This window comes from Vipera ursinii, assembly GCF_947247035.1.
Source record: "Vipera ursinii genome assembly, chromosome: 6".
Taxonomy (NCBI): Eukaryota; Metazoa; Chordata; class Lepidosauria; order Squamata; family Viperidae; genus Vipera; species Vipera ursinii.
The window spans coordinates 59963560-59989156 of NC_139515.1; the positions used below are offsets into that span (position 1 = coordinate 59963560).

General features: G+C 39.9%; 1 protein-coding gene across 2 annotated transcripts in view; it reads right to left on the reverse strand.

Moving 5' to 3' along the window:
- L3MBTL2 (L3MBTL histone methyl-lysine binding protein 2) overlaps positions 1-25597 on the reverse strand; it is a 51854-nt gene that overhangs the window by 14787 nt on the left and 11470 nt on the right. For both annotated transcript variants that reach the window (XM_083365751.1, XM_083365752.1), the window contains 11 exons: positions 24724-24803; positions 24290-24407; positions 18323-18457; positions 17321-17409; positions 13279-13510; positions 12780-12856; positions 7926-8030; positions 6342-6489; positions 4738-4820; positions 3620-3854; positions 613-678 (listed from right to left, as the gene is read on the reverse strand). In XM_083365751.1, the coding sequence (XP_083221877.1) occupies positions 613-678; positions 3620-3854; positions 4738-4820; positions 6342-6489; positions 7926-8030; positions 12780-12856; positions 13279-13510; positions 17321-17409; positions 18323-18457; positions 24290-24407; positions 24724-24803 (1368 nt within the window). The remainder of the gene's footprint in view (positions 1-612; positions 679-3619; positions 3855-4737; positions 4821-6341; positions 6490-7925; positions 8031-12779; positions 12857-13278; positions 13511-17320; positions 17410-18322; positions 18458-24289; positions 24408-24723; positions 24804-25597) is intronic.

Below are 25597 nucleotides of genomic sequence, written 5' to 3' on the forward strand. Positions count from 1 at the left end.
GATTCAAGCAGCCAACTAGGCACTGGGTGGCACAACTGCTTTGTGCCCAGTCCATTGCTCACCTCTACCACCGGTTCCTCTGAGTCCTGGACTGGGTGAATCCATATAACTTGGGGATCTTTCTGGTACTGGTATCTCCCAGACTGCGATCCTTATTCCCCATGTGGCCTTTTAGCTTTGGCTCTTTTTAAGTGCTTTGACTTGACTTGCTTGCAGTTGCTGAATTTGCCATCAATTTCAGCATGGCGCTTCTGTAGCTTGCACTGCCTATTACTCTACAGCAGTTCCTTTTCTTCTCATATATGAGTATTTTGGAGCTTGAAAACCCTTCTTGTCTTTTAATGGACACTGGACTTTAATGTGCATCCCTTTCCTCTTTAGTTTATTAAACCAAGGGATTACTATAATTACAAAGCATCCTGCTAAGCACTCCCTGATGTTGCAATGAATATCACAGGAGAGAAATTGACCCAGGCAAACATTCCATCTTATTTATCTTGGGGTAGATCCTTGTTTTTCCTTTCAGACTCTGCTCTATTCAGCAGAACAAATAAACAAATTCTGTCTTGTTATTAGGATGAAACAGAGATACTTAGTGAAAGTGCTTCTTACTTTTCTTTCCATATGGTTTTCGCTTCCTCTTTGGAACCTCCTTGGCAAATGCAGGCGATTCAGGTTCTATTATCAAGAGAAGAAGAATTCTAGAATGGTATGTTGTACAGGATGCAACATACAGCATATAAAAGTTAAAAAAATAGAATTTGGAAGGAGGCAAGGATGATCAAACCCTGTTAAAAATTAGTTAAAAAGGTGAAAGGAGGGGTCTCACAGTGTAACCAGCCCCATGGCTGCATGTCCATCTGGGCTCCCCATGCAAAGCTGGAGAGCAATGTTTTAACTCCTTTGTGGAAGGCCAGGAGAGTGGAGATCTGCCTCAGCTCTGGAGGTAGCATATGCCTCAGGGTGATAGCAATGGCAGAAAACAATCTCCTCCTAGAGCCCGCCAGTTGAAATTCTTTAACTGATGGGATCTACAACATACTTTTCCTCTCCGACTGGGTGGAATGGGCCAATGTAAAGGAATGAAGACAATTCCATAGGTAGCCTGGCTCCATGATATGTAGAACTTTTTATGTCACAACCACTACCTTGAATTGGACCCGGAAGCAGACTGGCACCCAATACAGTTTGTGGAGCAAAGTTGTTACCCTTGTTTGGATACCTAAAATTGCTCATGTGGCTGTATTCTGCATCAGTTGAAGTTGTGGATATTTTTCAAGGATAGTCCCCTGTAGAGTACATTGCAATAGTCCAGACAGGAGATGACGAGGTCATGAGTGACTAAACAGAGTGTCTCCCTATCCAGGAAAGGGCGCAACTGATGCATAACATGAAATTGAGCAAAGACCCTCCTCGTCACAGCTGCCACCTGCTCTTTGAGCAAAAGCCATGAGTCAAGAAGAGCCCCCAGGTTTCTCACCTGGTCTGTCTGGGATAATACAACCCAATTCAAGATCAAAGACGATAAATTCGTGGATACAGAGGGGCCCACCCACAGCTGAAGGCTACTGTTTCCCATCTAGGCCCCCACAGCTTCCAGGCACAGCTTCACTCACTTCATCCAGGACGAAGATATATAACTGGGTATGATCAGCATACCAGTGATACCTCTTCCTGTGGCAATGGATGATCTCACCAAGTGGTTTCATGTAGATGTTAAAAAAGAGCAAAGACAGCACTGAGCTTTATAGCACCCCACAGAGCAGGAGCTCTCCCTCTCCCTGTCAATACCAATTGGGATTGGCCTTGGAGGAAGGAGATGAATCGGAAGAAAATTGTGCCACCCCCCCAATTCTCTATGTTAGCCCAAAAAGATACCATGGTCAATGGTATCAAAAGCTGCCAAGAGGTCAAGAAAAGGGTGGATGAATGCACCACCTCCATCTCGCTCCTGCCAGAGATCATTCATAAGTGGAACACAATGCTGTTTTGGCTCCATATCCACAATGAAGACTGACTGAAAAGAGTCCAGTTAATCTATTTCTTCCATGATCCTCTGGAGTTGCAATGCCACCACTTTTTCAACCAACTTCCCTAAAAAGGGGAGGTGGGAGATTGATTAAAGTTGTCCAGCATGGTAGGGTCCAACAATGGCTTCTTGAGTAAGGGCATACCAGTGGCTCTTTGATCCAACAAAATCAAGCCATTCCCAGATAACTGGGTAATTCTATTCTCCTGGCATCTCTACAGGACTTGTACTATGCTTGGTATCCAATTGGGAACAAATCTGACTGTTTTTATCCTCCAGATGCAAGAAAAATCCCTCCATATGGCTTTGTAGATGGGTCTCAGTACTTCCCTTCCCAAGGAGAATCCGGGTGACCCTAAACAGGACCATTGGGCAATATTCTGTGGATGCAATAAGCATAGAGAAGTATTTATAGAAAATAGTGAACAGTCCAAGGAAAATGACATAAAAGTCACTAAATTAACATTTGAGCATCAGGGTGCAGAAGCACACATCACTCTCAACCCCTCTTGTAGTCCAATCCTAATCTATTGTATTTTTCTACAAACATTGCTTAAATTTAAAAACTATGTGGAGAATGCCAATTTCTTTTAACAGGTACGTACTTGCATTTAGCTTATTTTAGATGGGAAATTTAGTAATTCATGAAAATTGTTGTCCAGGCAAACAGCTTGTAAGGAATCGAAAGAAAAATGTAAGATTCAGCAGGATTAATCCCTACCGATTTTACAGGAGACCCCAATGTTGAACTGTTACCTGGAAGCCCAAGAACCATGAGGGTCTACCACTCTACCTGTAGGACATGACACCATCCTATTTGGATGCACAGTGGCAACGAATGGCATACCAAAGTAAAGAATTTTTTTTTAAAAAAAGTTCATATATTTTAGGCACATCCTCTCTGCCTTCTCCTTCTATTTGGAGGAAATAAGATAGAGTAATAAAGTTAATCCTGATGGAAATATGCAAGATTCACCAAGGCAATATGTGTGTGTATTTGTGCGTGAAGCATATTTTAAATCCACAACAGATAGTATCCAGAAGCAGCTCAAGCAGACACTTCCCTTATTCAATGGAGCATAAGAAGGTGATAGAGGTAGAGACCAGACTTCCAAGGTTCTATTAATATTGACAATCACAATAAAAGTCGTTTTAGTCTCCTTGGAGTTGATTTCTTGGTCTGGTTTACCTAGTTGAGTTGACACAAGATGACTGAAGGTGAAACAGGCACCTTCCCTTCAGCAGGATGTCTGGACAGCCTCCTGGCCCTACTCTATGTAGTTCCACTGGGGAGAGAGCACACTGGCATTTTTATTATGTTTGGGAAATGATACTGAAGAAGAGAATTCAAAACACTGGCGTACATGGCACAATAGGGATGGTGCAGCAGAGTTTATGGATTAAAAGGCTAGGGATCCATCCCACTCCAAAGGGAGGTCCTATTAAAATGACTGCCAGCACCAGCTCCTCTTAAACTACCTCTTTAGCTCTCACTATGGTTCAAAGCTTTTACACAGAGTAAGAACATGGTTTGGCTTGGGCTGAGACTTTTCTTTCTCATCCAGTAATGCAACTGTTTATTTTTCTCACCTGGAGTCACTGGTGGCTGCAGCTGGTAACCTATCAATTCACACCAACCCACAGGATAGATATCTGGTGATTCACAATCTACCCACTGGTCATATTCACTGTCCCAGCCATCAAAGTGAATTCTGAGGACCCGATGGACTATCCTTTTTACTGTTGCCACACAGATAAGTCTTGGTTCCATCAGGTCTACTGCTTCTATTTTAGCACCCACTTTGAAGCCATGATTTGGACAATCCTAAAAAAAAAAGATAAAAGCAAATTCATAATACATGTTATACCTTCTTTAAATCTGGCAGTCTAAATCCTTGTAAAAATGTTTCTATATTAAATTTTATTGTGAACATTTATCAACAGGTTTGGAAAGTATAAAATGGTCTAGGCACAAAATATTCAATGCATCAAAGAAAGAATTAAAATGCTAACATAGGCATGCACTAATTCCAGAGCCCAAACTAAAACAGGAAACTTTTGGATCATGAAGAGGTTGTGTCTATCTAGATCAGACGTGTCAAACACAAGGCCCGGGGACCGGATCCGGCCCGCGAAGTAGTTTCATGCGGCCCGCGAAGCCATCCTGAAAACAGTGAGGGAACGGCCCCCACTGCCTTGGCCCTGGCCCAAAGACCCTCCTTCTGCCAGAGACCCTCAGATCTGTCCCACTCCTGCCCAGGCCCCCATAGGCACCCTTGATGCGAATGATGTAGAGCTGGCCATGCTCACCCAGTAGGCCATACGCACTCTAGCCACGCCCACCCAGTAGGCCATGCCCACCATGGCCATACCATACCCAGCCCCCTGAGGGCAACTGCAATGCTGATGTGGCCCTCAATGAAATTGGGTTTGACACCCCTGATCTAGATCCTATAGATGCTCATTCTAAGTAGAATGTGAATTATATTTTGTATTTAATTGGTTACTATTGATTTCACAGTTTTTTTCACAAGGGCTGGTACTGTGAATAAAAATGGAAGCCAGCATGAAGACAAGAAGAAGTGGGATGAGGTGATGGGATGTTACACAAATGCTTCCATTAAACATTATCTGCGATTTATCAGAACAGAGACTGATTTGTGTTGATACTAATGTTTTATCATCTTGCCTGTGAATATAGTACTCACCACATTGAAAAGACGTGCTGGTGCAGATTTTGACTTAGTCTTGTCTAGATAGCTTGCCCAACTGAAGATCTTAGCATCATATCCTAAAATATGAAATTGGGAGTTTTTGACATGAAAAAGAGGAAGAAAAAACTAACACCACCCAAAACAGAATAAGATGGACATTATCAGAAGACATAGTGGTGACCTTCAAGATCAATGCCTCATCCTCATAGGTATGATGGGACAAAAAAACCCCACATATAATATTCTATATGAATACAGAGCATTTTTTTTTTAAAAAAATACAAATTAGCAATAATAATTGTGAAAATTATTATATGGAGTCCCAAGATTCAGGACGGTAACATCTTTACCTCTGGAACAGGTGGCACTGCCCCAGACAGATAGGTCCACAACTTGAGGCTTCTCCTGGACTCACGAACCCTGCTCAAAGAGCAGGTGGCAGTCACAGCTAGAAGAGCTTTTGTACAACTTCAGATTGTGCACTGGTTGTGACCTTACCTGGATCAGGAATCCCTGCACTCAGTCATTCAATCCCTAGTCACCTCACATTTTGACTACTGCAATGCGCACTACATGGGGCTACCCTTGAATAGCATTCAGAACCTACAGCTGGTGCAGAGTGTGATGGCATGGGCAATTTTGAGGGCCCCAAGAGTGGCCCATTTAACACCACTGCTCCACAAGCTGCATTGGCTGCTGGTTTGTTGCTGGGTGCAATTCAAGCCCTTCATACCTGCAAAAACATTTCATCCCAATGGGATTGGCCCATCCCACCTGTGCCAGCAGAGGAGCCATGCTGTGGGCCCTATTGGCCAGGGTATTTGACGGATGATGTCCCAGGAGAAGAGGCTTCTCTGTCAGCGCATCTTTGGAATATCTTGCTCCCTGGAATGAGGTAGGCTCCAGTCATCCTGACTTTCTGCAAAAGCTTAAAGATCTGGCTGTGCCAGTTGGCTTAGAGCTCCAATGAGGGGATGTGGACGGACTAATAATAGATCCCACTTCTCCCCCACACCTGCTCATCCTACTTCCTCCTTTCCCATCCTTTAGTTAGGGTTCAGTATTTATCTTTTCACTGTGTATAGGTTTTGTAATATTTTGTTTTTTTTAATATTGTAAGTTACTTTGTGGTAAGATGGGCAGTCAATAAATTTAATAAAATTTTAAAAAAATGTTTATTTAAAAGAGCAAAGAAAAATATTAGTTTGAACATAAACATTTGCATAACCATCTCCCCCTCCCCCAAAAAAATAGTGGTGAAAAGAAAAAAACCAGAGATTCTTCTTCGGAACATCCAGAGGACAGCAAGAGGATTCTGAACAAACCTGCCCTTCCAAAAGAAAAGGACATGAGCGCATAACATATTCTGTCTTTAATGCAAAAAGGAAAAACCACAAATAAAGTATGAAAAAGCTTTCTCCAATCTTCTGCTCTTCAAGTAAGTTGGGAGTCCAACTCTGCCATAAAAAGCACTAGGACTAGGTTAAGACAGGCTGGTTCAATGTGACAAGGTTTTTCCCCCAAACTATCTTGTAAAAAGGAGCTGTGCCTATTTTGCCATAAAAGCAAACTAAGAAAAAGCAAATTGGGGACCTCACCTTTTGGTGGAGTCAGCTCTATATTGTTGTTCTTACAGAAGCCAGCAGGGAAAATGGAATGCAGGGACCCATGATAGCAGAACCATTCTGAATCACTTTCAGAAGTTGTACCATCAATGCCAAGCATAAGATAACCATCTAAAAGGACCTAAAGACATTAGATAAAGACATATTTTATGGTAGCAATACCCAACCTCATCAAAAACAAATAAAGAAATCTGAAGCAGACATATAATAGCTTGATTTTTACGTGTGCGCCTAATATAAGCCCTACCTCAAAAATAAGCCCTAGTTAAGACCCCGCCCACTCCATACCACCGTCTGGTTGTACGAGGTGGGGCAAGGCACACACATAAAAATCAAGCTAGGGTGGGGGTGGGCTTAGGGTTACCTCAGGGCTCCTACAGCCAAGCCTCCCATGCCTCGACCCATCTCGCCTTGCGGTGGCACAAGCAACAACAACCCCATCCAGCAGGATGCCACTTGCAGGATGTGTGCCACATTGCACCAGTGCGCCACTTGCGGCAGGACACCACATGGCACATCATGCCAGTGCCACTACTTGTGGCTGGATGCTACGTGGCATGTTGCGCTGGTGCCGTTCATGGGCAGTGGCACAACAGGTGTTGGGGGCATGGGAGGCTTGGCTGTAGCAGTCCTGAGGTAAGCGGGTAAGACCTAGTGCAGGGGTCTTACCCCCGAAAACAAGACCTAGTCCAGGGGTCTTCAAACTTGGCCCTTTTATGACTTGCGGACTTCAACTCCCAGAATTCCTCAGCCAGGCATGCTAGTGCCTCTTTTGGAGACAAAAAAAATATAAGACTGGGTCTTATTTTTGGGGAAACATGGTAGGCAGCTTACTATGTTATCCCATTTATTTATCTATCTATCTATTCTTTGCTATTCATCTATGGAGGAAACGAAAGAACTGAATGAAGCCTAAGCATTTACTTTAAAACCTAGTTTTATATTGATTCCCTAGTTCACAAAAGAAGAAAAACTGGACTACTAAATGCTTATTAAAAGAAAAAATGTGTCTAAAAATTCACTGCAAAAACAAGGCAAGCTTCTCTTGGGGTGAGTCCAACACTCTCAGCACCCCTTTTTATATCCCCCCAAAGACTCCTATCTCAGATTTGTTTGGTTTACTGACTGCAGTTACATTTTGTTTACTTACACCCATCAAGGAGGAAAGTCTGGTGCATCCTAAAGTTTAAATAACCAGATTTATATTCCATTCCTTCTACAGAAGTTATAAATTGAAAGTCTAATATTGCATTCAAAAAGAAGGCTCGAGAGCTATCGATAAAAAGCCATAGTTGAGCTAATCTACCTTTCATTCATTAAAGTATTTTTTTCCACAAATGAAGAAAGCAGAAAAACCTATATGGCAACATAGAAGGAATGTGAATATTTCTTCCTCTCGCAGTTCTAATAAAAGGATGGCCCATGTCTGAATAAGGCTGATTACTTAATAAAAGCTTTATCAGCAAGCACGTAATTCTTAATTCCCTCAGGGCCAAGGATAGTAAAAGGGATGTTTTTATTGCTATAGTTATATAAACTTTTGCTTCTTCACAATACCTTACAGACGGTAGCCACACAAATGTTGCCAGGGTTTAGAGGGTCAATAGCTTCCAATTTCATGCCTTCCTCAAACCAGCCGCCTGCTGGGTAGACAGCACGTACCTTTAATAGATGGTAAGAGAGAGTGACAAATGGGAATCAAAGATGTGAATATCTATAGGAAGGTGGTGAGATTAAATGGATTGACCAACAATCCAGTGGGGCAGAGCCTTAAGTTTTAATTGTTTTTCAGATAAAGCTTACTGATTAGCTTTGATCAAGCTTCTCCCGTATTATTAGATATTAGACGAGGCTGATCATTTTAATATCACAGTACAGTGCAAGAGCCTGCAGCAGGCAAGTCAAACTCGCGACATCACGTGACATCACGCAATATATCAAGACGTTTTCCCCCATTGCCGGCAGTTGGGTAGATGCAGTTTCGGCGTGATGCATACAGCCCATGGACCGGCAGTTTGACATGCCTGGCCTACAGGATAAACATGCTGAATCATTTCAGCTGCAGATATATCTAAAAACACTCATCTAGTTCACAGTTTCTATCACTCTTCGTATTTCTATTTGGATTTGAAGTTGGCACATAAAAGGAAGGGCTGTTACTGAGGGTGATTAGGAAAGAATATTGCCTCTCTTCCTGAGATGTTAAATTCTAACTACATTTTCTCCTGATATCCCAAACCATGTTGGATTATTCTGGCTCTGGCTAATGAGAATTTCAACAAGATGTCAAGATGGTTTTTTTTTTCATACCCTAAATAGTATGCCAGGAACTGCAAAAGCGAGGGAAGAATTATATAAAATTATTTTAACAATGGGTGGGGATGAAAATGAAATATCAGTGAATTATCATTTTTTACAGTGTAAACATTTAACACATAATATGATCTCATGTCCTTATAGTCCCTTTTTACAACCTTCCAATCCCTTAATTCAGGGTAGAGTCATGGATGGAGCTGAGCGTTTACTGGCCAGATGCCCTTCCTGACGCCACATGGAGCTCACGACAGATTTTTGTTCTTCTTCTTTGTGCCCTAAGAGAGAAACATTTGCTGCTACCTAGGACTGAACTCCCTTTCATGGATTACTGCCTTGTTGTGGCGAAGGGGCTTGCGTAATTCAATGAAGCTATGAGCTATGCTGTGCAGGGCCACCCAAGACGGACAGGTCATAGCAGAGTTCTGACAAAACATGATCCACTGGAGAAGGAAATGGCAACCCACTCCAGTATCTTTGCCATGAAAACCCTACGGACAGTACCAAAAGGCAAAACGATATGACGCTGGAAGATGAGCCCCTCAGGTCGGAAGGCGTCCAATATGCTACTGGGGAAGAGCAGAGGGCTAGTACTAGTAGCGCCAGAAAGAATGAAGCGACTGGGCCAAAGCCGAAAAAACGCTCAGTTGTGGATATCTCTGGTGGTGAAAGGAAAGTCTGATGCTGTAAAGATTTTTTCTCCATAGGAACCTGGAAAGTAAGATCCATGAATCAAGGCAAGCTGGACGTGGCCAAACAAAAGATGACAAGACTGAACATCGACATCTTAGGAATCAGCGAACTAAAATAGACAGGAATGGGCAAATTTAATTCAGATGACCATCAGGTATACTACTGCGGGCAAGAATCCCTCAGAAGAAATGGAGTAGCCTTCATAAAAGAGTAGGAAAAGCACTACTGGAATACAATCCCCAAAATGACAAAATGATCTCAGTTCAAATCCAAGGCAAACCATTCAATATTACAGTAGTCCAAGTCTATGCCCCAACCACCGGTGCTGAAGAGGATGAAATTGACCAGTTCTATGAAGCCCTACAACACCTTATAGAACTAACACCAAAAAATGATGTCCTTATCATCATGGGGGATTGGAATGCTAAAGTAGGAAGCCAAAAGATAACTGGAATAACAGGCAAGTTTGGCCTTGGAGTACAAAATGAAGCAGAGCACAGGCTGATAGAATTTTGTCAAGAAAATACGATGGTCATAGCAAACACTCTTTTCCAACAACCCAAGAGACGGCTCTACACATGGACATCACCAAACGGTCAACACAGAAATCAGATTGACTATGTGCTCTGCAACCAAAGATGGAGAAGCTCTATACAGTCAGTAAAAACAAGACCAGGAGCTGACTGTGGCTCAGACCATGAGCTTCTCGTTACAAAGTTTAGGCTTAAACTGAAGAAAGTAGGGAAAAGCACTAGGCCACTCAGATATGAATTAAATCATATCCCCGTTGAATATACAGTAGAGGTGACAAATAGATTTAAGGAATTAGATCTGATAGAGTGCCTGAAGAACTATGGACAGTGGTTTGCAACATTGTACAAGAGGTAGCAACTAAAACCGTCCCAAAGAAAAAGAAATGCAAGAAAGCAAAATAGCTGTCTGAGGAAGCTTTGCAAATAGTTGAGGAAAGGAGGGAAGCGAAAGGCAAGGGAGAAAAAGAAAGATACACCCAATTGAATGCAGAATTCCAGAGAATAGCTAGAAGAGATAAGAATGCCTTCTTAAATTAACAGTGCAAAGAAATAGAAGAAAACAATAGAATAGGGAGGACTAGAAATCTCTTCAAGAAAATTGGAGAGATGAAGGGAATGTTTCATGCAAAAATGGGCATGATAAAGGACCAAAATGGCAGGGACCTAACAGAGGCAGAAGAGATTAAGAAGAGGTGGCAAAATTACACAGAACTATACAAGAATGAGCTTAATGTCTCTGATAACCACAATGAGGCGGTCACTGACCTCAAGACAGACATCCTAGAATGTGAAGTGAAGTGGGCCTTAGAAAAGCTGAGCAACAACAAAGCTAGTGGAGGTGACAGTATTCCAGCTGAGCTATTCAAAATCTTAAAAGACGATGCAGTAAAAGTGCTACACTCAATTTGCCAGCAAATTTGGAAAACTCAACAGTGGCCCCAGGATTGGAAAAGATCAGTTTACATTCCAATTCCAAAGAAAGGCAGTGCCAAAGAATGTTCAAACTATCACACCATTGCACTCATTTCACATGCTAGTAAAGTTATGCTTAAAATCCTACAAGCTAGACTCCAGCAGTATGTGGATTGAGAACTACCAGAAGTATAGGCAGGATTTCGAAGAGGCAGAGGAACTAGAGATCAAATTGCCAACATACGCTGGATCATGGAGAAAGCTAGGGAGTTCCAGAAAAAGATCTATTTCTGCTTCATTGACTATACTAAAGCCTTTGATTGTGTGGATCACAACAAACTGTGGCAAGTTCTTAAAGAGATGGGAGTACCAGACCATCTTATTTGTCTCTTGAGAAACCTGTATGCGGGTCAAGAAGCAACAGTGAGAACTGGACACGGAACCCGATTGGTTCAAAATTGGGAAAGGAGTCTGGCAAGGCTGTATACTGTCATCCTGCCTGTTTAACTTATATGCAGAGCATATCATGAGAAAGGCAGCGCTGGATGAATTAAAAGTTGGAATTAAGATTGTCGGGAGAAATATCAACAACCTAAGATATGCAGATGATACAACACTAATGGCAGAAAGTGAAGAAGAACTAAAGAGACTCTTGTTGCGGGTGAAGAAGGAGAGTGCAACATTAAGAGAGTGCAACATTAAGATTAAGAAAACCAAGATCATGGCATTCGGCCCTCTCAATTTGTGGCAAACAGATGGGGAAGAAATGGAGGTAGTGACAGATTTTATTTTCCTGGGCTCCAAGATCACTGTAGATGGGGACTGTAGCCAAGAAATTAAAAGACGCTTGCTCCTGGGGAGGAAAGCCATGGCAAATCTAGACAGCACACTAAAAAGCAGAGACATCACCCTGTCAACAAAAGTGCATATAGTCAAGGCTATGGTCTTCCCAGTTGCAATGTATGGCAGTGAAAGTTGGACCATAAGAAAGGCTGAGCGCCAAAGAATTGAGGCCTTTGAACTATGGTGCTGGAGAACACTCCTGCGAGTCCCTTGGACTGCCAGGCAATCAAACCAGTCAGTCCTAGAGGAGATCAACCCTGACTACTCTTTAGAAGGCCAGATCCTGAAGTTGAAACTCAAATACTTTGGCCACCTAATGAGAAGGAAGGACTCACTGGAGAAGAGCCTAATGCTGGGAAACATTGAGGGCAATAGAAGAAGGGGACAACAGAGAATGAGGTGGCTGGATGGAGTCACTGAAGCAGTAGGCGTGAGCTTAAATGGACTCCAGAAGATGGTAGAGGACAGGAAGGCCTGGAGGAACGTTGTCCATAGGGTCGCGATGGGTCGGACACGACTTCGCAGCTAACAACAACAAAGGACTGAACTCTCAACCTTCCAGGTGGGAGGCAAGCGTCTTCACCACTAGGCCACCATGCCACTCCGTGATCTCATCTACTTATATCTCAATTCATTCCCAGATTTAAAACAAGTTACACATGAGCAGAATAGCTACTTTGTCCTCTCTCTCTGCTCAAATATGGGGGAAGGTGGAAAGAAGCATGATGGCATGAAGATTTGAAGATGATGGGAAAATAATCAGCTGGCACAAGGGTATAGAGGGTTGCACTTGACTTGGCAGGCCACACTCAGGTCTGGGAGAAGCAGGGGAAGGCTGGCTTAGTCTTAGAATGCTTCTTTTTTAATCACTAAAAGCCAGTTCTGTATCTCTGGAAAAAAAATTATTCTGTTTAATTCTTCCCTCTAGTTCCCAGAGATTCATTTCTTTACTCTAAATCAAATTCTTGTGTTTCTTGAACATTACCAAATCCATCTCCCTGTACTGCATAAGAAATATTTCAATAAGTTTCACGGAATATATCCAAACTACATTTTTTTATTCCTTTTAGACAACTTTGTCCTGCGGGACAGCACTATGAACCAGACTTATTCTTACCTTTTTGAAGAGATACGGAACAGCATCACAATAGATTTTCCGGAATGTAGGATGGTTTGCCATATCATTGTTCTTTTCTTCGACCAGGAAAGATATATAAAGACAGCAATGAGAACTGGGGGAGGGGGTATTTCTAGCTATTCATAATCTTTAAAAGGGAAAAATAGTACAGTACTATGGGATATTAGCAACCTCAAATGTTATCTAATTTCCAAAATAATGCAATAAATGTGTATGTATACATACATACAAATCTTAGCTGCATATAATATTTATTTAATCTATTTACAATAAGAAATAGATGTATACAAAAAGTTCAAAGGAAAGAAAGCAAATTAGGCTGGGTGTATTCTAGTGCAATTGTTCCTAACTATTGCTGATCTATGAGAGTTCTTTGATAGTTCATCTGTCTGAAAAGGTTGGGAACTATATTATTTTAGGACAATATCCAGTGAGTCAAAGTAAGTGATTGTTGTTTCCCTCCAATATGAAACCTCACCTGTTTTTTTTATGCTATGGCCAACCCTTCTGGACCAGCCTACAGGATGGATTAGAGGGCTCCACATATGGCACCAGAAATCATCATCGCTGTCTCCATCCTCATAGAGAAGCCTCAACCGGCCACCAATTACAGTATCCACAATGGCCATTCGTGTTTGGGATATGCAGGCCTTGTTCACTACTTCTACCCTCATGCCTTGGCGGAAAGGGTACTTCATGTTCTCCGTCATCTAAGTATAAACCAGAAAGTGGACATTGAGGTGATGATCAATTGCTTTATTTGGGAAATTAAAACATTTAACCATAACTCCAGAGCTACAATTGAGGTTTTAAAAATTAATTTTCATTAAGGGAGTTAAAGCCCATAACTCTACAAAAAGGAAATGCTGGCACATTACTATATCCCAGAACCAAGATCTAACCTAGACATTACAAAAAATACATATTGTGAAGCTGTCCCTCCATCTTATATGTCTTCAAAGTAAACACAAAGGGAAGTGATCTGGAATAGGACCACTGTATGAGGAAAGTAGAAATGTTTCCCTTGGCCTTATGGGTTCAGCTGCAATTATTTGAAGAAGAAAAAAATAGCAGAAGGAAAGAAAAAGTTATTAACTAATGGGACTGAAAGTGGAATTAAAGTTTTCCCTTCCTGTTCAGGATCAGGTCATAGTATAATCTGGAAAAGTAAATGCAGATGGGTAGCAGCATTATTCATATTTTATAAATTGTGTTCTTTAGTAATATCCTGCAAATCAGGAAGTGCTGCAACGACTATCATGAGTTCCCTAAGCGATCTAATGCCAGCTGGTTTCACCATGTCTGCACTGAATTGAGATGATGAGATAATAACGACTTACTTATTTGTAAGTTTTTTTAAATCCTTCATGGGCAGGGACAGGATTTACTGTTTTTTCTCCCAGCTTTATTTTCTCTGCTTGATTTGATTCTAGGATTTCTCAACTAGTTATAGAGTTGTAAATTTATAGTTATCTTAATCCATAAGACAAATAACCCAAAGAAAAAGAAAATATTTTTTCATCCTATCTCTTCATAATGAATAATACCATTATTTAATATCATAACAGAACATAATCTGGTAATTTAATGCAGTGGTCCCCAACCTTTGTGGCTTGGCAGCCCGGGTTGGGGGAGGGGGGGAAAGACAGGAACTGGGCAGCGTGAGTGGCAGGCTAGCGCGCATGAAAGCAGCCTTGCGTGAGTGGCGGGCCGATGTGCATGTGCACTGTTCAACTTGTGTAAGCGGCGGGCTGGCATGCACGTACACGAGTGCCCACCAGTCCACCACTTACACAAATTGAGCTGCAGGAAGCCACTTGCGTGGTCCAATTATGAATAGGTCATGGCCCAGTAGTAGGCTGCAGCCTGGGGATTGGGGACCCCTGATTTAATGGATAGCTACACTATACTGAAATGAAGCGTTCCAAGCAGTAAATCTTTAACATGATTGAGAAGCTTAAACATACACAAAAATTCATCCTTAAATTCAGCATTTCATTATATTATTAGAAAGAAATAACTTTTTTGTAAAATATATTTTCACAAGGATATCAGAAAGAGAAAATCAGCAAATTCAAAAGCTTTCATACCTTTGAATAGTGGAGTTTTAAGCAAAGTAGCAAAATGACAGAGCTTTTGTTACAGTGAGCATATATCCTTTATTATAAATGATAACCCTTTATTTCAGAAATCTGGTCTTCAGGTTTATTTTTTAAAAACTCACTTTTATGCTCTATTTTGATCATTTAACATTTACTATACAAATGGTACAACTTGATGCATACGCAGTCTTTCACACTGATGTGAAAAATATGGACTGAATTGTCTTTTTAAAATACATTTACATAAGTATTTTATTTATTTATTTTATTTATTTATTTATTTATTTAATTTATATACCGCCCTTCTCTCAAGAGACTCAGGGCGGTTAACAGGGCAATACGTAAAAGACAGATACAAAAGTTAAAATGATTAAAACATGATTAAACAATGCCCATAGTACAAATTTAAAATTAAAGTCATAATAACAAACCCACCCCATCCCATCAGGCCAGGCCCGCTTCCTTAAAGAGATGGGTTTTAAGGTCGCGCCGGAAGGAGCGGAGGTCGGGCGCCATCCGGAGCTCTACCGGAAGATGGTTCCATAAGTCCGGTGCACCCACAGAGAACGCTCTCCCCCTGGGGGCCACCAGTCGGCATTCTTTGACCGGCGGCACCCTGAGGAGGCCCTCTCTGTGGGAGCGTACTGGGCAGAGGGAAGTTGACGCCGGCTGCAGGTGCTCCCCAAGGTATTCTGGACCCATGCCAGGTATTCTGGACCCATTTTAAAATATTTTTATTAGAATATGTTTTTGTAAATTTTTTATTGGTTTTGCTCTTGAATTTTCATTTGTAAAACAGTTATAAACATAAAAATTATATATATTTTTATCCTTATGAATCTGTTTCAAATTTTCCCCTTTTCAGATTCTGTCTTTACTTTGTCCAAGAAAATATAGTCATTGTAGTTGCACTATATTAGAGATAGTCCTCGACTTACGATCACAATTTGGCCTGGAATTTCAGACACTAAGTGATGTGGTTATAAAGTGAGGTGTCACATAATTTCATTGCTTAGTGACTACAAACCTGTCTCTCTCAAGAATTACAGGTCATTAAATGAATGCCCACCTCAATCCAATATATTCCGGATTTGGCCACTGCCAGATCTGATCCAGCTCCCTCCACCTGCATATCTCCTCCCCATGTATGCACTCTTGGCCACCCTGCATCCCGCCTTGAGGTCTGGCAAGTCTCAGAAAGCAGCAGCATTCACTCATGTGCCAGCATTCCTTCTCTCCCCCATCCCATGTCAGCATTTGCTCCTCAGCTGCCTTTTCTCATACCTTTTCTTTAAGGACTGAAGACAGGTTCAAATATTTAATCAGTCCTAAAGCATAAACTTTAACTTTTCTGGCAAATGGAGCCTTTAAAGCTGTGCTGTCTTTGTAAACCTGCATTATCTTCAGAATAACTTCAAAAAGTCACTACAGCTTGCTTTAGAAGCTGTTCTCTGCTGTCCTCTAAGCCGGTGCCCTTTTTCAAAGGCTTTCTGAAGATAGAGCATGTTTACAAGCCTGCCGCAGCTTGCTCTGGAAACTTAGCTGTGCTATCTTCAGAAAGTTTTGAAAAGACACCACAGCTTGCTTTGGATGTCTTTTTGATGGTGTTCTGAAGATAGCATAGGTTTACAAAACTGCTGCAGCTTGCATTGGAAGTTGTTCTCTGCTGTCCTCCAAGCAGTGTCCTTTTTTGAAGGCCAGGGGCTTGAGCAAATGCTGCCCCTTGTTGAGGCTTGACACCCTGTAAGGCAGGATGCAGAGTGGCCAAAGGTGCATGGGGGGGGATAGGCAGGTGGGGGGAGTTGCAGTGCTCCTGCGGTCATCAGTGCAGGCAGTATGATGAAATGCAGTGGGTTGGATTTGCAAGAGGGAGGGGTGCATTCCAGAGAAGAGACAACTCAGTTCAGATAGCTTGTGTGAGAGAAAAAGAGTGAGAATAGCCCTTCTCTAATGGTTTCCATAGGATTTGTTTCATGTAGGTAGTAGTCTGCTTCAGTCTGGCAAGATTCTGTCTGTGTTGCACTGTAAGTGCTATAACTTTGGGAACTGGCCATAAGTTCATTTTTTCATAATTGTTGTAATTTCAACAGTTGAGGAATGAATAATCATAAAAAGGATTATCTGTATTCAGAGTTAGAGTGCATGAACTTCAGAGATTAAAGACATGTTTTAGCTATGAGATGCATAAGGTATTCATAATTTTTTTTATTATGATATGCTATTCTTAAATAGAGTTAAAATACATACTACATTAAACTGATATTCTTTCACCACTATGTTGGTTATAAATCCTCTGTCCAAGTATTCTATGCAGCATTAATTCTGGAAATTAAGTCACTTGCCACTTATACCTGATTTGAATGAGCTAATGAAAAACTAGATTAGTTTGAATAATTTTGCTAGAGTTCCCATCCTCACCTTTAAGTGGAAATCAACCGGGATTGTCCGAGACCCCACCAATTTTTTCATAAGGTACCCTCTCCAGTTTGTAAACTTTGAATGGATAGCTGTATAGAAAGATTTAAGAAAGTCAGTGTAGTATGCCTTTTGTATCTATGGATCTATATTTGCCCTGCTGAACATTTTTCTGGAATCAGTACAGATTCCCTTGAATAGGGGTCTAAACAATGATTAGGCATCAAAATCTTGCTGCAATGAATATATACACAATTTTCCAACAATGGTATTATCTCTCTAAATAGGTAGCTGTTTCAATGAAGTACAATCTTCATATATACTGTATTGCAAAGTATTATATACTGTCTCTTTTTCCCCACTGTGCTAGTTAAGTGGAAAAGAGGGCCAATGAAATTTGATCTAGCCCAAGGAGGTGCTGCAAAAAATTGAATATATATTTGGTAGAATTTTCACAATGCATAAGAGGGATTAAAGTATCAAGACAAATATTAGCAGTTTTACTATACTATACTAATGCTTTCAACTTGCCTAATTTGATGATCAAATCACAAATAAATCAACATTCTTAAAATCACTGCTTTCCAAATGTGCTGAATTACAACTCCTGTAATATCCAGGCACAATTAAGTTGTTGTTCAACATATTCAGAAAGCATTCGCAAATGACCCAAAAAATGAAAATGGAACAGTATTGTAAAAATAGAGATTGTCTGTTAAAACAAATAGTTATGGAAAAGTATTGCAAAAAGTTTGGGGGGAAAAATTAAGTGTACAGGTCAAGAAAATTTCTATACAACCTCCATACCCATTTCTTGTCTTTCCCTTAAATTCTCTAGCTCACACACAACTTAAATATTCTATACTAATGCTTTCAACTTGCCTAATTTGTTCCACAGCAGTGTAATCACTAGCATAAATGCACATGCATTACATTAAGAGAAGAGAAGAGAAGAAAATTGTGAGTTGTAAAGTTCTACAACTGACCAAGATTTAAAATACTTACTTTGGGGTGGCACCAGAATTTTGCTGTTAATGGCACACCAACCAATTGGATGCACTTCCATAGTACCTAGGTTGACCCAGAAGTCATGACTGGAATCATTTTCAAAGCCTTCATAACGCAGCAGTGCCTTGTAACCTGCCAAAATGGATGTTTTGAAGACAGAAACAGAACAATCTCCATTCCCACAAGTACAGATTTTGGGGGGATTCCTGGGCAGATCTGGGATTCTGAGAAATTACTAGGAAGAAAATACTGGTGTAGGCTTTCATGGCTAGCATCTGTTGGATAGTCTTGGGCTTCAAAGTTTAGTGACCATGGTCTAGAGAACAGACATTTCTGACATTTTGCTGGCAAATGTGGCTGGTTATGCAAACCACTTTGGCTCTAAAAATGTCAGCCACACTTGCTGGAAAAAAGTCAGGAAATTTATTTTCTAGATCACAATCACTAAACCTTGAAGCCTAACACTGCCTATGAGGAACAAAATGTCAAAATGTCATAATAAACAAAATGTCATCTTTATAATAAAGATCTAGATATTCTCATTAAAGTGGCTGACAAATGGGTTGGTCCAGAAATTACATGTAGTCCTCAACTTATAACAGTTCATTTAGTGATCATTCAAAGTTACAACAGCACTGAAAAAGTGACTTATGACTGTTTATCACACTTACAAACACTGTAGCATCCCCATGGTCATATGATCAAAATTAGGATGCTTGGCAAAGGTTCATATATGACACTTGCAGTGTCCTGGGGTCATGCAATTACCTTTTGTGACTTTCTGACAAACAAAGTCAATGGTTAAGCCAGATTCACTTAACCATGTTACTAATTTAACAACTGCAGTGATTCACTTTAAAATTGTGGCAAGAAAGGTGGTATGATGGGGCAAAATTCACTTAAAAATGTCTTGCTTAGCAACAGAAATTTTGGGCTCAATTGTGGTTGTACCTGTATTAATATTTCCTCAAATCTATTCTAGAATATGAAAATCTTTGCATACATATATGCAGGCATCATATCCCTTTATTTATATATATAACAATATATATATAACTATATATATATATATATATAACTATATATATATATAACTATATATATATATATAACTATATATATAACTATATATATAACTATATATATATATATATATATATATATATATATATATATATATATATATATATATATATATATATATATATATATATATAAATGTGTAAATTACTAACAAAGAATTAAAGGGAAACTGAGATGCATTTCTGACTCCTTAGTCGTCCTCAGTCAGCTATACCCTTCTGAGATTCGAACCTGGGCTGATTGCATCCAAGGCAGTGTTATTTGCCTCTAAGCCACAAGGTCCCTCTCGCTCTGTTAGCTTTTTTCTGCAAGGGAAGATATGTTTCAAATGTTAACTATTTAGATTACCTTGCTAGGCCCCAAACATGGGGCAAATCTTTATTTCCTGTTTTCAGCCTATCTTGAAGGCTATCAAACAGGCAGTAGTTTGATAGCCTTCAAGATAGGCTGAAAACAGGAAATAAAGATTTGCCCCATGTTTGGGGCCTAGCAAGGTAATCTAAATAGTTAACATTTGAAACATATCTTCCCTTGCAGAAAAAAGCTAACAGAGCGAGAGGGACCTTGTGGCTTAGAGGCAAATAACACTGCCTTGGATGCAATCAGCCCAGGTTCGAATCTCAGAAGGGTATAGCTGACTGAGGACGACTAAGGAGTCAGAAATGCATCTCAGTTTCCCTTTAATTCTTTGTTAGTAATTTACACAAATATATGAATTGTCCGGTGTGACTACTGCCTGTTTGATAGCCTTCAAGATAGGCTGAAAACAGGAAATAAAGATTTGCCCCATGTTTGGGGCCTAGCAAGGTAATCTAAATAGTTAACATTTGAAACATATATATATATATATATATATATATATATATATATATATATATATATATATATATATATATATATATATATATATATATATATATATATATATATCGTTCCCTATCTCAGAATGTTCCACATTCATCAATGACAGCATAAATTATTTATTTATTTGCTCCTAGAACCAATGAAGCCGAATAACTGTAGTTCTTTCATGACTTCATTACTTTGATCTCACTCCCTCTACTTGTATAAGAGCCATGGTGACGCAGTGGTTAGAATGTACTGCAGGCAAACTCACTGCTCACTCCAGGAGTTCGATCCTGACTGGCTCAAGGTTGACTCAGCCTTCCATCCTTCTGAGATTGATAAAATGAGGACCCAGATTTTTTTTTGGGGGGGGCGCGGCAATATGCTGACTCTGTAAATCACTTAGAAAGGGCTGTAAAGTGCTATAGCTATTCTTCAGATAGGCAAGAGATTCACTGAAGTGTCCAGCCACAAAGCACATCTTAAATATAATTTACTTCCTTGACAGAATAGTCAGCTGCTGCCTTAGGAACATGTAATCAGTAGCAATAATGGACCAAAATAAAATATAATTTAAAAGAGCAAAGACAATTGTAGAATTGTTACAATTACAACCTGTCAGAAGTAAGGAGGAAGGTGAAGTTTTGAGAGTACTTTGGATGGCTAATGAGGGCACATTGGGGCCTATAGATATTGTCCTGCCAATCTAACTATCATTAAGTCTTAAACAATGATAATTTATCTTAACAGTTCCACCAGTAGTTCCTCTAGATCTACTTCCATTCATTCAGGTTGTATGGACCATTAGATCACAGAGCTTCCACCAGTTATGGAAGCAATTCTATATCTAATGAATTTTGTCATTTCAAACACAGTTTGATGAACTAAAATGCAACATTTTTTTTACAGTTTTCTTGTATCCAATCACCAATGCTAGCTTCACTATTCACTAAGGAGTATATTTTGAACCTGATGGTATAAGGCAATTTTATAATACATAATACATACCAGAGAATGTACAAAGGTTCTGGCTGAGGGGCTGCTTCAGAATTGTGTGAATTCTTTCTTTTTCAAGATCACCACAGGTTAATTGGGCATTTCTGATTTTTTAAAATTTGGGATAGGGACATGAAGGCAGAGGCTAGACCAGATCTAGTATGACTGGATAAAAACTGTGGATACGCAAATTTCTGACTCCCATCTTGAAATCAAGACAGCTCTCTCTCTCTCTCGCACACACACAGAGAAAAGTCATTGATGGAAGACTGAGCTTCTGATGGCAGCATCCCAGTTTCTAGAAAGGCTGCTCCTACATTTCATTTAGCAGGTTATAATTCCAAGAAAAATGAAAAAAGATTCCTTGGAAAGGGTCTATTTTTAAACTAGAGAAGGGAACCAGGGGATCAGCCATATTGGACCTAATTCTCACTAACAGAAATGAAATGATAGAAGGTGATAATGCAGTATTGGAATTCAATATTATGCAAGCACAAGCAATAGAACACAGTCAAACTAGAGCCTTTGACTTTAAGAGAGCTAATTTCAATAAACTTAGAGAGCTTGGGAAAGATTCCATGAATGAGAATCCTCAACTCAAGAAGCTTGGGAAATTTTGAAAAGTGAGACTATAAAAGCCCAGTCTAGCACAATACCAATGACGAAGAAAAATAACAGCTCTCAAGAGAAACCAGCATTGCTGCACAAAGAACTCTGATAAATTGAAAGACAAAAAGAACAAGTATAAAAAGTGGAAAGAGGGGCACATAACTAAGGCAGAATATCAGCAAATAGCCTGAGCCTGCAAAGATGAAGTGAGGAAAGCTAAGGCTCAAAATGAACTAAGGCTTATGACAAAAGTAAAACAACAACAACAACAAAAAAGCTTCTTTCAACATGTAAAAAACAAGAAAAAAGTTAAGGAAATGATTGGTCAATTAATGGGAGAAAGTGGCAAGAAGGTGACAAACAATAAAAGCAGAAGTACTTAACTTGTTTTTTGCATCCGTCTTTACAACAAAGAGAAAAAACAGTCCAACCTTTCAGAAACAGTACCATAAAAAACAGATTAGAAACACAAATTAAAATAGGCAAGAAAATGGTAAGAGAGCACCTTTCCAGCCTAGACGAGTTCAAATCACCAGGACCAGATGGATTACACCCCAAGGTTCTCAAGAAACTGGCAGATGTGATCTCAGAACCACTGAACTATATCTTTCAAAGATTCTGGAGCACTGGGGAACTACCAGAGGACTGGAAAAGAGCTGATGTAGTTCCCATCTTCAAAAAAGGAAAAAAAATGGATCCAGGAAACTACAGACCTATCAGGTTGACCTCAATACCTGGGAAGATTCTAGAAAAGATAATCAAGCAATGAATGAGTGAACACCTAGAGGCAAACGAAGTCATTACCAAAATCTTATTGCATTCTTTGACCAGGTGACAATTAGTGGACCACAGGAATGCAGTGGATATAATTTACTTGAAGTTCAGTAAGGTATTTGATAAAGTAGCCCATAACCTACTACTTGATAAGATAGAAAAATGTGGGTTAGATAGCAGCACCACCAGATGGATTAGCAGCTGGCTGACAGGCCGTACTCAGTGTGTGGCCCTCAATGGAACTGCATCTACATGGAGGGAAGTGTGTAGTGGGGTGCCCCACGGCTCTGTTCTGGGCCCAGTGCTCTTCAACATCTTCATCAATGATTTGAATGAGGGGATAGATCATCAAATTTGCAGATAACACCAAGCTGGCAGGAATAGCCAACACTCCAAAAGATAGGCTTAAGATACAGAAGGATCTTGAGAGACTTAAACATTGGATGCTATCTAACAAAATGAAATTCAATGGTGAAAAAAGTAAGGTCTACATTCAGGCAAGAAAAACCAAATGCACATTTATAGTATAGGTGGTACCTTGATAAATAGTAGTAACTGTGAGAGGGATCTCGGAGTTCTAGTGGACAATAACTTAAATATGAGCCAGCAGTGTGCTGCAGCTGCCAAAAAAGCCAACACAGTGCTAGGCTGCATTAACAGAGGGATAGAATCAAGATCACGTGAGGTGTTAATACCACTTTTACAATGCCTTGGTAAGGCCACACTTGGAATACTGCATCCAGTTTTGGTCACCACAATGTAAAAAAGATGTTGAGACTCTAGAAAGAGTACAGAGAAGAGCAGGGGACTGGAGGCTAAAACATATAAGGAACCGTTGCTGGAATTGGGTATGTCTAGTTTAATGAAGAGAAGGACAAGGGGGGGGGAACATGATAGCAGTGTTCCAATATCTCAGGGGCTGCCACAAGACAGAGGGAGTCAAACTATTCTCCAAAGCACCTGAAGGCAAAACAAGCAGCAACAGATGGAAACTAACCAAATAGAGAAGCAACCTAGAACTAAGGAGAAATTTTCTGACAGTTAAAACAATTAATCAGTGGAACAACCTGTCTCCAGAAGCTGTGGATGCTCCAACACTGGAAGTTTTTAAGAAGAGATTGGACAGCTATTTATCTAAAATGGTATAGGTTTTCCTGCCTGAACAGGGGGTTGGACTAGATGACCTCCAAGGTCCCTTCCAACACCACTACCATCATCATCATTATCATCATTAATGTGCATGTGTGTGTATCAAATACAAAAGACTGTGTTTGTGGTAGAAGTATGTGGGTTATTATTCATAACATTCATATAGCTGCTCATCTTATAATCTGGAATGTTAACTTGATCATCTGGCACATATCAATAGATGTGTTGGTTAGATAGTGTCAGGAAAACATACAATTGAAGAAAGCCACTTAGGCCATCATATCTAATTATCTGCCAAGTGTAGGAAGCTAAAACAAAGAATTTGCAACATGTATTGTTTCCAATTTCCACTTGAATATATCTAATAAAGTCAAGGCACCACTTCTGGGTAACTAGTTTAACACTTTTATCTTGTTTATATCAACTCTTTGGACAGAAGGAGTACACGTTTTTTAAAAAATAAAGAAAAATCATAATCTGTTCTGTGTTCCTCCTCGAAGAATCTACCTGCAATCTTAACAACAGAAGCAATCCAATACACACGACTGGGAAGCACGGCATCACTGTTCAATACTTCAACCTTCAGCCCTTTTATCACATCTTCCCATTGATCATAAAGGGGAACCTGCAAGAAAAATGGGAGTGGGAGCAAGATAAGATAACTGAGGGCAAAGCAGGGAAGAGAAAAAATATTGGCTGTATGTATGCATGTATGTATGTACAATTGTATTTGTATATATGTTTGTGTATGCATAAGTAATATAATATAATGTAATATGTATCTCAGATATCCATATTTCCCCATGTCCCATAGCTACACATACCTGGATATCACTGCTTGGCAAATACACCTTCATTTCCCCATCCTTGCTCTAGAGGAATGTACTAACTCTTACGTGTTCCCACATTGTAACACACATTATAAAGCAGAGAGTACTCACATGTTTGAAACTGCTAACAGATGCAGCCTTGTATCCATGGTCCTGCAGATATGCTCCCCAATCAAAGCCTACAATGAGAGCTAAGCAAAATAAAAGATATCAGATCCCCTAAGTATAACTAAGGATGGAAAACAGATGTACCACAACAGATAAATAAACAGGTGTGTCGATAAAGTTCACAGACACAGCTTTATGTTCCAGAAAAGCAAGCAGGATCTCAAATTACATAAACTAACTCCAATCCTAACTATTTTCAAATGTTTAAAATGATTCTAAAAAGGAAAACTGCTGGGTCTGTTTCTCCCATGAAGCAACCACATATATACAAGTAAACTATTAGAAGAGATTCCTAAGTATTTTCTACTCCAACTTCATTGCTCCAAAGTTAGACCTACAAAGCAAATCTACATATACTATACAACCAAAGCATAAGTGCTCCACTTTCAAAGAACATACAAACATGAGGTAATCAAGGTAATTTCTCTCGCCCAGGAGAAGATCAGTACTCCCTGAAATAAATGTCAACCAAACCTTCAATGTAATTCAAAGTTTTTTAAGTCCAATCCTAAAAGACAAATTTCTTCCCTATATAATCTTATCTTGAAATACTGAAATAGGGTATAGGCTGAGAGGATGAGAGAAGGCAGAGCCCAACACATTAGAAAGTTTGCTAACTATATTCAGTTTGAAATAATCTAAAAAAACCCAAACGAGTTGGTGATCCTTCTATCCAATCATTCATTTCATATTGTGTTTTATTTTGATGACATATCCACACTTCCTCGTTAGTTAGCTCATATTCCTCATCCATGAGAATTTTGCAAGAACTCTGATGAATATTTATTTTGTAGTAATTACAACCTTAGTTCCTCCA